This window comes from Salmo salar, chromosome 04, assembly GCF_965601325.2.
Source record: "Salmo salar chromosome 04, fSalSal1, whole genome shotgun sequence".
Taxonomy (NCBI): domain Eukaryota; kingdom Metazoa; phylum Chordata; class Actinopteri; order Salmoniformes; family Salmonidae; genus Salmo; species Salmo salar.
The window spans coordinates 19,032,255-19,048,515 of record NC_138294.1 but is presented as its reverse complement, the minus strand read 5'-3'; the positions used below and the strand labels follow the sequence as shown (position 1 = coordinate 19,048,515).

At 43.2% G+C, this 16,261-nt stretch overlaps 1 protein-coding gene across 2 annotated transcripts in view; it reads right to left on the bottom strand.

The window, feature by feature from the left end:
- Nucleotides 1-16,261, bottom strand: part of LOC106610289 (putative E3 ubiquitin-protein ligase HERC3) — a 35,023-nt gene that overhangs the window by 2,253 nt on the left and 16,509 nt on the right. The window contains exons 15-24 of one of the 2 annotated variants that reach the window (XM_045716533.2): nucleotides 16,003-16,143; nucleotides 15,526-15,549; nucleotides 15,332-15,421; nucleotides 14,741-14,911; nucleotides 13,619-13,762; nucleotides 11,459-11,625; nucleotides 6,507-6,573; nucleotides 6,181-6,263; nucleotides 2,407-2,590; nucleotides 1,276-1,378 (exon numbers count right to left, since the gene is read on the bottom strand). In XM_045716533.2, coding sequence (XP_045572489.1) covers nucleotides 1,276-1,378; nucleotides 2,407-2,590; nucleotides 6,181-6,263; nucleotides 6,507-6,573; nucleotides 11,459-11,625; nucleotides 13,619-13,762; nucleotides 14,741-14,911; nucleotides 15,332-15,421; nucleotides 15,526-15,549; nucleotides 16,003-16,143 — 1,174 coding nt within the window. The remainder of the gene's footprint in view (nucleotides 1-1,275; nucleotides 1,379-2,406; nucleotides 2,591-6,180; nucleotides 6,264-6,506; nucleotides 6,574-11,458; nucleotides 11,626-13,618; nucleotides 13,763-14,740; nucleotides 14,912-15,331; nucleotides 15,422-15,525; nucleotides 15,550-16,002; nucleotides 16,144-16,261) is intronic. The other variant, XM_045716534.2, reaches the window with a different exon arrangement.

The window sequence follows — 16,261 nt, the reverse complement described above, 5'->3', positions numbered from 1 at the left end:
ACTAGTAAGTGCCTATTTAGACCTTGAGTAAATCTACAGATTGTCATTGTGAAAGTTTAACGAGGTGTTGGCTGAGGGCTCTCGTATTAATACTTACATAAGAACCGAGGGCTCTACTCAGTACTTACATAAGAACCGAGGGCACTACTCAGTACTTACATAAGAACCGAGGGCTCTACTCAGTACCGACATAAGAACCGAGGGCTCTACTCAGTACCGACATAAGAACCGAGGGCTCTACTCAGTACCGACATAAGAACCGAGGGCTCTACTCAGTACCGACATAAGAACCGAGGGCTCTACTCAGTACCGACATAAGAACCGAGGGCTCTACTCAGTACCGACATAAGAACCGAGGGCTCTACTCAGTACCGACATAAGAACCGAGGGCTCTACTCAGTACCGACATAAGAACCGAGGGCTCTACTCAGTACCGACATAAGAACCCAGGGCTCTACTCAGTACTTACATAAGAACCGAGGGCACTACTCAGTACTTACATAAGAACCGAGGGCACTACTCAGTACTTACATAAGAACCGAGGGCACTACTCAGTACTTACATAAGAACCGAGGGCACTACTCAGTACTGACATAAGAACCGAGGGCTCTACTCAGTACCGACATAAGAACCGAGGGCACTACTCAGTACTTACATAAGAACCGAGGGCACTACTCAGTACTTACATAAGAACCGAGGGCACTACTCAGTACTTACATAAGAACCGAGGGCACTACTCAGTACTGACATAAGAACCGAGGGCTCTACTCAGTACCGACATAAGAACCGAGGGCTCTACTCAGTACCGACATAAGAACCGAGGGCACTACTCAGTACCGACATAAGAACCGAGGGCACTACTCAGTACCGACATAAGAACCGAGGGCTCTACTCAGTACCGACATAAGAACCGAGGGCTCTACTCAGTACCGACATAAGAACCGAGGGCTCTACTCAGTACTGACATAAGAACCGAGGGCTCTACTCAGTACTGACATAAGAACCGAGGGCTCTACTCAGTACTGACATTAGAACCGAGGGCTCTACTCAGTACTGACATAAGAACCGAGGGCTCTACTCAGTACTGACATAAGAACCGAGGGCTCTACTCAGTACTGACATTAGAACCGAGGGCTCTACTCAGTACTGACATAAGAACCGAGGGCTCTACTCAGTACTGACATAAGAACCGAGGGCTCTACTCAGTACTGACATAAGAACCGAGGGCTCTACTCAGTACTTACTTAAGAACCGAGGGCTCTACTTAGTACTTACATAAGAACCGCTTCTTCTTTTCCAGAGGGAACTCATGGAATACCTCCCAAAACATCCTCACAGTCGGATGAGTGGCTGAATACTCTCCTTTGTAAACCGCATTCTGTAGTAGAAAAGCCAAAACAACATAATATGATTATATTATATTAGGGACAGTTATGTAACTGAAGTTGGCCAACTGCTATGACTTCTATAAAGCATTTTACTTCGTCACTATCATTAAGTGTTATTCAGAGTTAGAACATGATTCCTTCATATGTGACAGCCTGTGGAATTCCTCACAGAGCTGTGTGTGTGTGTGTGTGTGTGTGTGTGGTGCATACACTCACGCACTTATGTGCAGACCCTTTACCTAGCCTAACCTAACCCCAGCGTTCAAACTTCATACACATTTCCCACATTCTGAGCAGTGCTGTGAAAACACCCTGCTTACGCAAGAGTCCCCATCATGTTGTCAATATCCTGCACACGACACTCGCAGTAAACATAGATCACAGGCCCCTTACAATCATCTGAAGACATCAACACGCTAAAAACAAACTAATCCAGGAGAAGCGCAGAGCACATTTCTTACGGTGACCTTGACCTTGTTAACTTCCTCCATTAGCCAATGGCTAATCCCCATGCCCTCCCCGGCTCCGCCCTCAGCGAGCCATACATGTCCCGACGTTCGAACTTGACCAGGCAGACGCTCAAACTTCCTGGTTTCTGACTGGGGTTTTGTCTAATTGGCTATGTCCTCGGGAACTGCCTGGTCAAGGCAGGTTCGTTTTAGTGATGGGTCAACAATTTAAACAATTATTTTGATTAGTTTTGACACTGTGCTTTGCAGTATGGTATCAACTGTTTTATTATATTTCACACCCTCCCATTTTGATGTTCTCTGGTAACAGTATGTAGTGTTAACACCAGTGTTTTCCATGGATGTTTGACTTCGTGATTGACTGCCCTGGGGTGTATTCACTCTCACATTCTCCATCATCTACCATTTAGGGTTAGCTTAGCACTCACATTCTCCATCACCTACCATTAGGGTTAGCTTAGCATTAGCACTCACATTCTCCATCACCTACCATTAGGGTTAGCTTCGTATCACCTACCATTAGCATGAGCGTTAGCTTTAAAGCTCACCTTCTCCATTTCCTCCCAGTTATAGTTGTTGTTTCCCACCACCATGGCCATAAGCTCGGATGGCTGGAACAGCGATAGGATCTTCCCACCACACACCTTCAGGAACCCAGAGGAGAAGGCCTGGTACAGCTCGCTCACCGAGTCCCTGAACATGTACTTCAGGTAGGCCTCCACAAACTCCTCCCTGACACAGAGAGAGACACACAGACAGACATAACACAAAGAATATTGAGTGGCCATACTGTTTACCATCCTAATTTTGGAGATCCAATTAATAGCCAGGGCCAGCCCTAACCTTTTGTGGGCCGTATGCAAGCACTCTTGGCAGCAGATAGAAACATTTGACATTTTAATAATTTCCTGCAATTCTACACATTTTGCCATGGGGCAGAGAGAACGTTTTGCAGTTGTGAAACAAATTTCATGCAATTCTACTATTTAACCTGGGACGGAGAGAAAATGTTGTAGTTTTAAAGCCAATTTCCGGCACGTATACACATTTTGCGATGGGGTGGATAGAAACGTTTGCAGTTTCAAAGCTAATTTACTGATATTCTGCACATTTTGCCGTGACTTATGCCATCTTCATATGCTTTTTGAGTGAGAGTAATTCCTTGTAACCATTTCATTTGTTATTGCTTAAACCCCTGCCTGTCTCATGTTGCTGCACTAATACTACACACACGTGATGTGACAAGCCCCTCCACCTACGGCCATGCCACACAGAGGGGTTATCAGCCCTAACATGGCCATCATGGTGAAGACTACATGGCCCATAACCCACTGCTCTACAGGTCAGCTGGCCTGAGTGGCCTCATTATGGTTTAAATGAATGGTTTCCCCACATGGAGAGCAGCAGGAGCTGCTGAAGACTATCCAAGCGCCGTAGAACTGTTTAAACAAAGGACTTTGCTTCAGTTTGATGATTGAATAAGTTATACTCTGACAGTGCTAGGCCTTTTGATTTAGTTTGTCATTACTCTATTATTTGATTAACAAGTTTGTTATTAAAATGAATCATATGATGCAAAATTCATCGTACAGGGATGATTTCTGTATTTTGAACATTACATATCTTGAAAACTTGATTGCTGACAAGCAAAACATTTTGGGACTATGTCAACAATGGACGGATGAAACAAATACCAAAAGATAGTTTCACCCAAAAGCTTTCCTTTGAGGCTGCGACTGTACATGTTGTTCTTGTGACTGTCAGTATAGCTTCATTCTCATGGCAGGCCTATCCCCTCAGGAGGGGAATAGGGAGTTGTGCGGATAGAGAAAAGCAGTGAGAGCAGCACTAAGCCTGTGTCCCAAATGACACCCAATCCCCTATATAGTGCACTACTTTAAAGGGAATAGGGTGCCATTTGTGAGGCAGTCTAACTGTCTCTCCCAGGAGGAGGTGTCACAGGGGAGGTGTTCTGTGTTCTGGAGACACGCTCTACTGGGCAGATTGGAGACCCGGAGACCCTTGGCCACGGCACCGGCCAATCAAAACAGATTAAAATAGACCATACATAACCCATCACCATAACCATCTATAATTGAGATCCAAAGCTTTACCAGATGACATGGGACTGAGACACCCATCTTGAATTTAGTCACTATTAAGGGGCTGGGTACTGTGCATTCTGCAGTGTGGATTGGAGCTCTACTCATTAACACTTTCATCCTAGTAATAAACAACCATGCCTCATTTAGTCAGGAATTTAACTGGTAAAGAACTTTATCTTTAAAACAGCACATGACTGGATAGAGAGAGTCAACTGTGCCCTTGCACATAGGATGTTTAACACACACACACACACACACAATCTGTCCCTGTGTGAGGGTGTGTGAGGTTCCTGTAAGGAGGATAAGATGATGATGGCAGTGTGTGTCAGGCCTGGAGTTCAGCACAGCATGGCCCAGGGAGGATGTGTGAACTCTGTGTAGCAACATGGTTGGCCACCCACCTGATTTCCTGACAGATACTGTAGCAGCCAGCTACAGAGACGTCAGGAGAGCTGCAGGGGAATAGGAACGTTGCTCTTCGGCCTACTCTCCCTTTCTTACTAACACACACACACGTGGCTAATATACACTCACACAGTCACACTCAAACACACACACACTCCCCAGCCTCTCCCTCCAGAGATTTAACTGGCGAGCCCCACAGCCAGAAATAAAAACACTCGATCTGACAAACGCCAATCAACTCCACTCACAATAAACAAACCCTCGGTGTAATGAAGAGGAAAGGTGACTCAACTCATTGTTTCCCAGTTTTTCCTGACCATGTGACCTGTCCAGGAAAACTCTGGGCTGCAGTTATAGTCTATAAGTAGGAAAAACTCCTGGCATTATGTTTTCACTTATTTACATTTAGTAGACGGTCCTATCCACAGCAACAATTAGGGTTAAGTGCCTTGCTCAAGAGTACATTGACAGATTTTTCACCTAGTCACCTTTCAGTTACTGGTCCTGTGCTCTTAACCACTAGGCTATCTGCCACTTGAAAATTCTAGATATGCCTGCACTTCAAGTCATAAAAGACAGCCTTCAAAATGGCCTTCGTAGTCTGACTGTTTTGGCAGGATGAATGGGTTAGTTTTTCGCTTGCTCTCTCTCCCTGGGTGGAGGCCCTGAGGATTTGGCCCCACGGCCAAATGGCTAGTCAAAGTATAATGAGGATTTGTGGAGAGATGTGGGCTGCTGTTGTTCTGAACCCAATCCCAGTTGGGGACATCCCCATCTGTTCAACACAAGCTTCCAGTACACCCCCGTACTGTTACCTCAATGGACTCCTCCATAAGCTGCTCTAACTCTGTGTCAGTGACAGAAGGGCCGCCTCAAAATACAGTGAGCTCCAAAGTATTGGGACAGCGAAACATTTTTGGTTGTTTTGGCTCTGCACTCTGCTACCCCCAGAAAAAAATGCTAACCTCCCCTGTTATTGTAATGGTGAGAGGTTAGCATATCTTGATATTTGTGCGTCTACCTTTTTCACTCATTATTCACAATTCATTCAGGATTATTCGTAATCATGTTAGCATCCACATTCATGTAGAGAAACATATTCTATTCGTATTTACAATAAAACTGACTGCAATGACACAATATATTATTTACCATTCATTTCTATTGGGCACAACAATCTGATATACAACCAAAACAAACTGCAAATGCATCCAACAGGTTATTATAGTCGCAAGCTTGATATAGTGCTAGGAATATGGGGCCAAATACTTAACTGTTAGCTACTTTAATTCACATTAGTGAACTTGTCCCAATACTTTTGGCCTTCTAAGCAGTTCACCCTGACCTCAACCCCCTCGAATTGGGACGCCGACTGCGAGCCAGGCCTAATTGCCCAAAATCAGTGCCGACCTCACGAATGCTCTTGTGGCTGAATGGAAGCAAGTCCCCGCAGCAATGTTCCAACATCTAGTGGAAAGCCTTCCCAGAAGAGTGGAGGCTGTTATAGCAGAAAAGGGGGGACCAACTCCATATTAATGCCCATGCTATTGGAAAGAGATGTTAGACGAGCAGGTGACCACATACTTGTAGATATAATAGTGTAATTATTGTTTATTGACATGTTGTTTATTGATGTGTTTGACAAGTCGTCATTGTAAATAAGAATTTGTTCTTAAAATGTGAAATAAAACATGATCTGGGGACCGTGATGTAAAAGAGAGGAAGAAGCTTACGGTTGCAGTGCTGTTTTAAAGTCAGTGTTGTTGTTATAATGTGATATAGTTATAGTTGGGTATATATAAGGGGCCCCACCTGTTGTTCTTGTCCACAGTGATGCGGTCTCCTCCAGGGATAAGCTCCTTCACCTCCGTCAGACCATAGTACTCTCTGGTGATCTGGGATGGACACAGTGGGGGAGGGGGGTTAGATATCACCCAGTCAGGCAACTAAATATCATCCATTTCTACTGCAGCATCTGATTTGGCATCTGAATGTTGTGAACATCTTTCTGTACAGTCATCTTTTAAATGGGTGATGACGTAGCGTTCCAGGAGGGAGTGGGTTTATGTTTTGTGTGGGGTTCAGACATCTCCAAGAGTTGGTACAATTCACAACAGGGGGGCCCTGTGAGGACTTACAGCAAAGTTTAGACAAAATGTCTCCTCAACGTCATCTTCCTCATGGTCCAGGAGCTGTTGTAAACTCCTAGAGAGAGAAAGAGAGACGTATTCACTAACACATGACCGTAGAGAATGTTCTGTCTCACTATGGTGAGAAAACAAAGAGAGGGCTAGAGAGAGAGAATGCAAGAGAGGGAGAGAGACAGGGAACGCAAGACAGAAAAATAGAAGCCCAATGCCATCATCAAAATTCCTCCCACATAGCTGCGTCTTGAGGTAAAGACTCATCTAGCACACTTTTCATCACTGACACGGACGGCATCCCTCCCTGGCAGCCTCAGCCATCGCTAAAGACTTTCTCCCTAACCTAGCTGGGGATAACACACTCTCCATTTTACGGCCTCTGCCCTCAGTAGCATTTAGTGACATTGCTAACGTCACATTTTAGCGCTTACCCTGGTGGCCAGCTGTGTTCTGTCCCCAAAGCACCTGGATTATCTGGGATAGAACAGAAGAGGGAACAACAAGGCTTCCTGTAGTGCTAGCCTGTTTGAGCGCTAACGCTAGCAGCTAATAATAGACAGTAACGGAGAATGCCGGCTATGCTAATTCTAACAGCTAATAATAGACAGTGATTGAGAATGGGTGCTACGCTAATGCTAGTAGCCAATAATAGACACTGATGGAGAATGGGGGCTATGCTATGCTAATGCTAGGAGCTAATAATAGACAGTGATGGAGAATTGGGGCTATGCTATGTTAACGCTGGGAGACAATAACAGACCGTGAGTGATGGAGAGTGTGGGAGGGGGACTACGCTAAGCTATGCTTGCTAGGGAAATGCTAGCCAACCCTACCACAACACAGGAAGTATGCATGGAGTAACAGAGCCAGGGATAGGGTGCCAAGCGGAAAATAAACTCCTCGTTCTCTCTAGACCCAAAGGGCAGCCAAGTGGGATGTCTCACATTCTGTTGAAGTTGGAGGGAGGATGGGAGTATGCTGCCTTGCTTTGTATGGGCTGTGTATTGGATTGGTGTTCTTATGGGTTGTGGAGGTGAGTTTTTCTGCACAAAGTACTCAACTACAGTAGTCTGTGAAGTAGGTACAGTTGAAGTCGGATGTTTACATACACCTTAGCCAAATACATTTAAACTCAGCTTTTCACAATTCCTGACATTTAATCCTAGTAAAAATTCCCTGTTTTAGGTCAGTTAGGATCAGCACTTTATTTTAAGAATGTGACATGTCAGAATAATAGTAGAGAGAATGATTTATTTCAGCTTTTATTTCTTTCATCACATTCCCAGTGGCTCAGGAGTTTACATACAATCAATTAGTATTTGGTAGCATTGCCTTGAAATTGTTTAACTTGGGTCAAACGTTTTGTGTAGCCTTCCACAAGCTTCCCACAATAAGTTGGGAGAATTTTGGCCCATTCCTCCTGACAGAGCTGGTGTAACTGACTCAGGTTTGTAGGCCTCCTTGCTCGCACACATTTTTTCAGTTCTGCCCACAGATTTTCTATAGGATTGAGGTCAGGGCTTTGTGATGGCCACTCCAATACCTTGACTTTGTTGTCCTTCACGGTTGGTATGGTGTTCTTCGGCTTGCAAGCCTCCCCCTTTTTTTTCTCCAAACATATCGATGGTCATTATGGCAAAACAGTTCTATTTTTGTTTCATCAGACCAGAGGACATTTCTCCAAAAAGTACGATCTTTGTCCCCATGTGCAGTTGCAAACCGTAGTCTGGCATTTTTATGGCGGTTTTGGAGCAGTGGCTTCTTCCTTGCTGAGAGGCCTTTCAGATTATGTCGATATAGGACTCGTTTTAGTGTGGATATAGATACTTTTGTACCCGTTTCATCCAGCATCTTCACAAGGTCCTTTGCTGTAGTTTTGGGATTGATTTGCACTTTTCGCACCAAAGTACGTTCATCTCTAGGAGACAAAACGCGTCTCCTTCCTGAGCGGTATGACGGCTGCGTGGTCTCATGGTGTTTATACTTGTGTACTCTTGTTTGTACAGATGAACGTGGTACCTTCAGGCGTTTGGAAATTGGAAATTGCTCCCAAGGATGAACCAGACTTGTGGAGATCTACAATGTTTTTTCTGAGGTCTTGGCTGATTTCTTTACATTTTCCCAAAATGTCAGCACTGAGTTTGAAGGTAGGCCTTGAAATACATCCACATGTACACCTCCAATTGACTCAAATGATGTCAATTAGCCTATCAGAAGCTTCTAAAGCCATGACATCATGGAAATTTCCAAGCTGTTTAAAGGCACAGTCAACTTAGTGTATGTAAACTTCTGACCCACTGGAATTGTGATAGTGAATTGAAATAATCTGTCTGTAAACAATTGTTGGAAAAATTACTTGTGTCACGCACAAAGTAGCTGTCCTAACCGACTTGCCAAAACTATAGTTTGTTAACAAGAAATATGTGGAGTTGTTGAAAAACAAGTTTTAAAGACTCCAACCTAAGTGAATGTAAACCTCCGACTTCAACTGTATTTGATATCCAGTTATCTTTGGGCTCCCGAGTGGCGCAGCGGTCTAAGGCACTACATCTCAGTCCTAGAGGCGTCAATACAAACACCCTGTTTCGAATCCAGGCTGTATCACAACCGGCCGTGATTGGGAGTCCCATAGGGCGGTGCACAATTGGCCCGGGTTTGGCCGGGGTAGGCCGTCATTGTAAATAAGAATTTGTTCTTAACTGACTTGCCTAGTTAAATACATTTAAAAATCTTATTTCAACTCAGAGTACTAGGAGTACACAGAAATACTATAGTAAAGAAACACACCAAATGACTAACCAACTGTCATTCATTTCTCTTCCTTCTTCATTTCTTCACCACCACTTAGTTCAAAACCCACAGCTGTGTCGACTCTCTACTGCCTCGGTCTTAAGCGTACCCAAAGGTCAAGCCAAGAAAACAACACAACCCATGACAAAACAACAAGACACTATTCATCGTCTGGGTTGTTTTGTGGCCCAACACTCCCAAGGGAGCCAACTCCTTAAAGAAGGCTGTCTTTTACTGTGACACGCTCAAGGGCCGATGCACTGCCCTAATTGTAGCCCTCAGACTGGTAATCTAAGGATAAAAAGCTTCAGCACTAACCTCCGGACCATCTGCAGACAATTAGACCCTCTGCAGACCATTAGACCCTAGGCCAACCGCTAACCGCTGGGTTACGGACGGTACAGTGCCTTCAGAACGTATTCACACCCATTGACTCTTTCCACATTTTTTTTGTGTTACAGCCGGAATATAACATTGATTATATTGAGATTTTGTGTCACTGCCCTACACACAATATTCAATAATGTCAAAGTGGAATTTTTTGGAAACGTTTACAAATTAATAAAAAATATTTATTTATTCAATAAGTATCCAACCCATTTGTTATGGCAAGCCTAAATGTGCTTGACAAGTCACATAATAAGTTGCATGGACTCACTCCGTGTGCAATAATAGTGTTTAATGTGATTTTTGAATGACTACCTCATCACTGTACCTCACATATACAATTGTTTGTAAGGTCGCTCAGTCGAGGAGTGAATTTCAAACACAGATTCAACCACAAACACCAGAGAGGTTTTCCAGATTGGTAAAAAAAATAAAAGAAGACGTTTGAGCATGGTGAAGTTATTAATAATTACACGTTGGATGGTGTATTAATACACCCAGTCACAACAAAGATACAGGCGTCCTTCCTAACTCAGCAGGAGAGGAAAGAGACGGCACAGGGATTTCGCCATGAGGCTAATGGTGACTATAAAACAGAGTTTAATGGCTCTTATAGGAGAAAACTGAGGATGGATCAACAACATTGTAGTTATTCCACAATACTAACCTAAATGACAGAGTGAAAAGAAGGAAGCCAGTGCAAAATACATGCATCCTGTTTGCAAAAAGGCACTAAAGTAATACTGCAAAAAATGTGTCAAAGAAATTAACCTTATGTCTTGTATACAAAGCGTTATGCTAGTGGCAAATCTAACACAACACATCACTGAGTACCACATTTTCAAGCATGGTGGTGGCTGCACCATGTTATGGGTATGCTTGTCATCGGCAAGGAATAGAGACTTTAGGATAAAAAGAAACGGAATAAAGCTAAGTACAGGCAAAATCCTAGAAGAAAACCTGGTTCAGTCTGATTTCCAACAGACACTGGGAGACTAATTCACCTTTCAGCAGGACAATAACCTAAAAAAACAAGACCAAATATACACCAGAGTTGCTTACCAAGATGATATTGAATGTTCCTGAGTGGCCTAGTCACAGTTTTTACTCATAAATCGGTTTGAAAGTCTATGTCAAGACTTGAAAATGGCTGTCTAGCAATGGTCAACAACCAACTTGACAGAGTTTGAAGAATTTTTTAAAGAATAATGTGCAACTATTGTGCAATCCAAGTGTGCAAAGCTCTTAGACTTACCCAGAAAGACTCCCAGCTGTAATCGCTGACACAGCAGTTACAGCAGAGACAAACAATCTCCTCCTGGATCAAGATCCCTGCTGCCTAAATTTGTTTTGTGCATTTGGAAAGAAACAGTGTGCACTGCCGGTAATACCATATACCCTAGTATGGTACAGGAACGGTATGAAGATCTGGATGCTGCCCAACCCTAAGCCCAACACTCAAGTATTGCCTTCTGAAGAAATGTTGAGTTTACACAACGTTTTCAAATAAGGAGGGAAGGGGGAATTTAAAAAATAAACCCAGTATGAAATCTCTCCGCACCTAAGAGGAAAACACATTTATACAAACAGCATGGACAATCAATATCCCTAATGGCAGTAAAAAGATTGTTCAACACTAAGTCGTTTTTAATGAATGAAGATCACTCACTTTCCATGTAGAACTTTTAACAAGATGTGGCTAGGGGGAGTTAGCATGCAAGTCCATCCCAGCCTAGAGGCCTCGTGGCTGGGCTATGAATTCACATTACCTGCCCTCTGTTGGAGACAGCTCCTTGAGGTCCTCCAGAGTGGGTGCTACGCCCAGTAGCTTCTTGTAAAGGACCAGGGGGAAGTGGAGGTCCACCACGGTGCTGTTATAGATGGCCAGCCCACAGATGATCCCTATCAGATTGAACCAGTTGTGCTCCACAAAACACTGGGCACAAACAGGGAGAGACACAACAAGGAAGTTAGATAGAGAGGCAATGCTTTGTTGGGTGCATAGCAATAGTCTTAAGAGCCGTCCTCTTCTTGTTGCTCGTTCCTCGCTGATCAGAAAATACAGGAGAGGTGAAAGCAACAAGATTGAAGCCTACTGAAAGTGTTGTATAACTGCTTATCATTATTAAGAGAGAAAAAAACTAAAAGGACATGAAACTATTGAGATGTACACCTTGTTTATGATGGAAATGTAGGCTGGCATACCACCAAAGGTCTGTTTTTACATCCAAAGATTTCATTTGTTTTTATTCAACCACTTCATTCTATAATGTTCACCATCTGGGAAATGTATTACTGGGCTACTCAGAATTGTTGTTCATTCATTACGCATTTGTGTTTCTGATTGAAACTACAAGCTACATATGAATAATTACCTATTATGCCTTTCTAACAAAATATTGTTGATGAACCCTACAAACCTATTCTGAGCCTATTCCACTTCATTTTATTGTTACAGCCCCGTTTGAGTTCCTCCTTCAAATCACTACTCTCTGTCAATTGCGAGTGTCAAAGGGTTCATAGACATTCATTCATTTTCCCACGACCCAGGTTGCTATTGAGTGAACGTTCCCGATGTCGCCTTGCCTCGCATGGGGTGTCCCTTTTCCTGGAAAACGCTGACCTACGCCAACTCACTCCGATAGGACAGCTCTCATTACATAAGCGGTTCATATTTCAATACAATAATTATTTCTACCCTCAACAAACCACAACAACAAATATGACCTTTCTGGCCTAGTGGTATGTCCCTTCACACAATAGAAGGTATCCAACTTACAGCACAATGGCCAGGCCACACAGCCAAGCCTGGGTCGGGGGTTAACAAAGGTCATTGAAATACAGACAAAAGACGTTATGAGACACCGGTAAACAGCTAAACACGCAGGTAACCAAGACCAACCGTGTCTATTCAGAGCATTTGGAAATATTTTTGAAACGTTGTTTGTGACCTTGTTCGGCTTTGAAAACACATAATGTTGTTTAGATTTAGAAGATAATGAAATGGACCCTTCTGACATGTTGAGGTGGTTGGCTGGCTTCCAAAACATGAGTAGAAGGGATTTGACAACTAATATGACCTTGGTGTTGCTTCATACAATAGATATGGCCTGTGTCCCAAATGGCATAGAGCACTATATAGGGAATAGGGTGCCAATTAGGATGCAATCAGACAGACTAACATTGGTTTTCTACAGAGCCAATTCTAAGATGTCACAGTACCCCATTAACGGTTAGACATGTTTTATTGTCATTACTGTAAAAGAGAATGTGTTCTTACCTGGAGACATAAAAAAATAAAAAAACACACAAAAAAAAACAGTTATTCAATAGACTACTACACTGTTCGCTTGCAACACTTCCCTTTTTTATTTTATTCCTCTAGCAACCGTTGCTAAGGTCAGTGAAGGCATTTAATACACTTCTCTTGAATCATGTACTATACTCCAACGCACTTACAAGAAATATTTAATACTACATCCCTTTTCAAGTACAGTGTTTAATTTATTTGGCATTTTATTTTTTTTACACAGTATTATGAGTAACATCAGCACTATATTTAAGCAATAAGGCACCTCGGGGGATTGTGGTATATTGCCAATATACCACGGCTAAGGGCTGTTCTTAGGCACGACGCAACGCGGAGGTGCCTTATTGCTATTATAAACTGGTTACTAATGTAATTAGAACAGTAAAAATACATGTTTTGTCATATGTTAGCGGTACAGTGTTGTGCAGTAGAAGCGGTCACACAGGAGGTTGGTGGCACCTTAATTGGGAGGACGGGTTCGTGGTAATGGCTGGTGAGGAATAAGTGGAATGGTATCAAATACATTAAACACATGGTTTCCATGTGTTTGATACCATTCCATTCGCTCCGTTCCAGCCATTATTATGAGCCATCCTCCACTGAGTGGTACATGACTCACTTTATCAGAGAACCAGAGCAGGTTGGACTGGGTGTACTGGGTGAACATGCCGTACACAGGGTCCATCAGCTCCTTCAACAGCAGTAGGAAGAACTCCTTGGTTACCCCTCCTGCATCCACCGCCTCCTCCCCATCAAATATCACCTAGAGGGGGAAGAGAGGGCCTTAGTTCCTGTAATTAATGTGGCACTAACTGAGCCCAAATACTCTGTCAATCACTTTCTCATTTTCAAGTGATATGACCTTAGTTCCTGTAATTCAAGTGGCACTAACAGTGATATGACCTTAGTTCCTGTAATTCAAGTGGCACTAACAGTGATATGGCATTAGTTCCTGTAATTCAAGTGGCACTAACAGTGATATGGCATTAGTTCCTGTAATTCAAGTGGCACTAACAACAGTGATATGGCCTTAGTTCCTGTAATTCAAGTGGCACTAACAGTGATATGGCATTAGTTCCTGTAATTCAAGTGGCACTAACAACAGTGATATGGCCTTAGTTCCTGTAATTCAAGTGGCACTAACAACAGTGATGTGGCCTTAGTTCCTGTAATTCAAGTGGCACTAACAACAGTGATATGGCCTTAGTTCCTGTAATTCAAGTGGCACTAACAACAGTGATATGGCCTTAGTTCCTGTAATTCAAGTGGCACTAACAACAGTGATATGGCCTTAGTTCCTGTAATTCAAGTGGCACTAACAACAGTGATATGGCCTCAGTTCCTGTAATTCAAGTGGCACTAACAACAGTGATATGGCCTTAGTTCCTGTAATTCAAGTGGCACTAACAACAGTGATATGGCCTCAGTTCCTGTAATTCAAGTGGCACTAACAACAGTGATATGGCCTTAGTTCCTGTAATTCAAGTGGCACTAACAACAGTGATATGGCCTTAGTTCCTGTAATTCAAGTGGCACTAACAACAGTGATATGGCCTCAGTTCCTGTAATTCAAGTGGCACTAACAACAGTGATATGTGCAGCCGTTGACAAACAATTGATGATTGGTGGTGTTATCTTATTTCTCTTTGATTACAAAGATCTCTCCTAAAAAAGATCTCTCCATGTCTATTTACGACACACTACATGACCTTTGTGACCCTGAGAGGTGCTGAACTCTGACCTTGAGGGGCTTCTTGAGGTCGACGTCAGAGTAGATGGTGAGCTCTCTCAGGGCGTCGCTCACTAAGTGGTCCCTGCGTACGTGGAGCACCAGGAAGGGGTTCCGCGCAAGGAGGGGTTCCAGCGTCAGCAGCATGAAAACATTATGCATGTTGGCTCCGCTCACCGCCATCTTGGAAAAGGTCACAGACAGGGGAAACGATCAAAAATATGTCCCACCCCACTCTCCAGTGTAGGAGAGATGGAAATTATTTTTTATTTTTTTACATAGTGTTTAAAAAAAACAAGTGCAATTAAATGGTCTCCAAGGGACATGATTCATTCTTACATTGTCTGTAAAAACGAGTTATTTTATCATGGCAAATGTCAACATAAATCAGTTTCAAACTTGAGTTAACAGTGGGAAACTTTTATATAAATGGTCCCGTGTGGCTCAGTTGGTAGAGCATGGCACTTGCAATGCCAGGGTTGTGGGTTCGATTCCCACGAGAGACCATTACTGATGAAAATGTATGCACTCACTACTATAAGTCACTCTGGACAAGAGCATCTGTAAAAATGTACATATATATTTTCCAATCCTGGCTGTTACCTGCATCTGTAGCTCAGCGTCAGTTTGCAGCATGGTGGTCTTGGCTTGGGCGTTCAGTATGAACGGGTAGGCACATAAAGTCACTGAGCTCTGAATGGAAGAAAATAGAAACGTTATCGTTTGAAGAGATGTCTTTCTTAGCATTTAGATAACGTGGCATTTACGCTCATTTGATTAGAAAACAGCCTGTATACCTGTACTGCTGGTGTTCTCATTTTCTGAAAAACAAAATTATAATCATCAACTCAGTTTTGTCCAATTTACCCATGAAAACTATATTGTAGAGGATCATAACAGTGTATTCAGATTGACAGCTGGTGGCAGGGGCATGGCTGTCTAGCTATACCAGTTTACTGAGACATTGGCCAGAGCTATAAGCACAAAGGTGAAAATATGGGGGTGGGGACAACAACGTCTCTGTGCTCGTCCTAGAAAGGGCCTACACAGTTCGACAGATTCTACTATGCAGGGAGAAAGAGGGAGTGAGAGAGAGAGGGAAGAGGTATAGGCTCGTCTGTGAGAGTAGCATCCCATTGGATTAGGATGAGAATTAGATCATTGGACACTCTCTCACTCACTCACACACACAAAATTCCACAGGACGACATCATCACAAGAAGAGAGAGAGAGAGAGACGGTGAGAGAGAGACGTAAAGAGCTCCAGTACTCACAATCTCTGCTTTACTCAGAAACCACTTGAGGTAGTCTTCCTGGATGTCCACCAGGGTGGTGATGTCAGGGATATAGAAGCGGTTGTACTCCACATGCCCGGCCTTCAGGTTAACCTGGACACACACAGCAGCACAACAGCCCTGCTCAGAACACACACACCCATCATTATGATTGTTTACCTTTATTTTATACCAGGAAGTCTCTTGCGGTTTGATACATTTATATATAAAAGGATATCATGCATATTCTTGATATTTT